The 1,566-nt window shown below is 39.1% G+C and overlaps 1 protein-coding gene across 1 annotated transcript; it reads right to left on the reverse strand.

Annotated features, from left to right (window-relative positions):
- Nucleotides 1-296: 296 nt before the first annotated feature.
- On the reverse strand, nucleotides 297-1,364 carry LOC129940351 (uncharacterized protein K02A2.6-like). The gene has a single exon (XM_056048664.1). The coding sequence runs from the start codon at nucleotides 1,362-1,364 to the stop codon at nucleotides 297-299; it is 1,068 nt and encodes a 355-aa protein (XP_055904639.1).
- Nucleotides 1,365-1,566: the final 202 nt, after the last annotated feature.

A 1,566-nucleotide genomic window follows, 5' to 3' on the forward strand; every position in this document is an offset into this window, starting at 1 on the left:
GCTTTTTAATGACCGACAATACGGCATTAATACGGCATTGTAAATCAAACGCTTTATTTATAGTTTGATTTCAATTATTTTATTATAAATTAATTCAAAAACATTTAATACAAAAAGAGAACTATGCTCATTGTGGTTAAAAGGAGAAGTGGCTGGTTTTCGGTTGCCGCCTAACACGCGTTGGTGGTTAGTTGACGTTTTTCATCTGTCATATTTTGATTATGACATATAAGATAGTTACTTGGGGTCTGCTCCCATTACATCCCCCTTCTTTTGAAGCATTCGATAACCAATGATTAGTGGCTGTAGGTCAAACGCTGAGGTGGCTTGACTGTCCTTCCATACCTGGTTGTATAGGCTGATGACGACTGTAGCCTAGTCGAAGCTGGATTCTGTAAATCAGGATCACTGGGTTTTGGTTGACTATTGGTTGTTGATGGGTGCGGTGTTGACTTAGCGTTTCTAGGTGGTGATAGTTGGAATGAGCTTTCTGGCGTCTGGAAGTCTGCGATATTAGTTGGAGGATTACGTATTTCGGCTTCCGTAGGCTTTATGTTGCAGGAACTTCGACGGAATAGCTTTCCTTCCTCGTCACTGATTATGTATGATCTTTGATGAACTTTATTGATGATGACTGCTGGTTTCCATTCTTTTTTTTTATTAATCCTGGTTACAATCTTTTGCCCTTGATTCAGTTCTTTGTCTGCCTTGGATCCCTTATTTGCGTAGTTGGCTTGTTTTTGGCGTTCTTCTTTTAGTAGTTGTGGTATGTCAGCTGTTTTTGTTTTTGGTACAAGCGAGGATATGACTGTTGGTAAGGGTGATCTTATGTCTCGGCCATAGAGCCTTTTGGCAGGGCTTCCTAATTTACCTCTTGGAAGGTTCATGAAGTTTAATAAGCCCATGTGATGATCGGTGTTATCATACATGCATTTTTTTAAAATATTTTTTGCTGTTTGGACTGCCCTTTCAGCTAGTCCGTTACCCCTTGGGTGATATGGAGAACTTGTTTGATGTTTAAACTTCCAATCCGTTGAGAAGGTCTTGAAATCTTGACATGAAAATTGTGGGCCATTGTCCGTTTCTAATATACGAGGGATGCCATTGCTAGAAAAAACGCTTTTAAGAAATTGAATTACATTTTCGGCTGTAGCCTCTGATAAAATTTGAAATTTAATGTAACCTGAGTAGCTGTCTGTTAAAACAATATAGTCTTCACCATTGAAATAGAACAAATCAGCTGCAGTTATCTCAAATGGGTAATTTGGTATCTGTGTGGCTCCGAGCTCAATTTTATTGTTGTCACGTTGATGAACCTGACAGGCGGGACATTTTTTTATATAGCTGGCTATGTCAGCGCTCATGTTTGGCCAGAAAATTGCATCCCTGGCTTTTTGACAGACTTTTCGTAACTGAAGTGTCCACTATGGATGTACTTGAGGACTTCATCTCTCATTTGGATTGGTATGAGTGCTTTTTGTGCTTTAAATATGACTCCGTCATATATTGCCAGCTCTTCTCTAAAATTCCAATATGGCTTAACACACTTTGGGAGGTAATTTATGT

This window comes from Eupeodes corollae, chromosome 1 (genome assembly GCF_945859685.1).
Source record: "Eupeodes corollae chromosome 1, idEupCoro1.1, whole genome shotgun sequence".
NCBI classification, from domain to species: domain Eukaryota; kingdom Metazoa; phylum Arthropoda; class Insecta; order Diptera; family Syrphidae; genus Eupeodes; species Eupeodes corollae.

What these genes read in the sequence shown, in the direction of transcription:
- LOC129940351 (XM_056048664.1), bottom strand. Translation starts at nt 1,364, where the DNA reads ATGAGCGCTGACATAGCCAGCTATATAAAAAAATGTCCCGCCTGTCAG.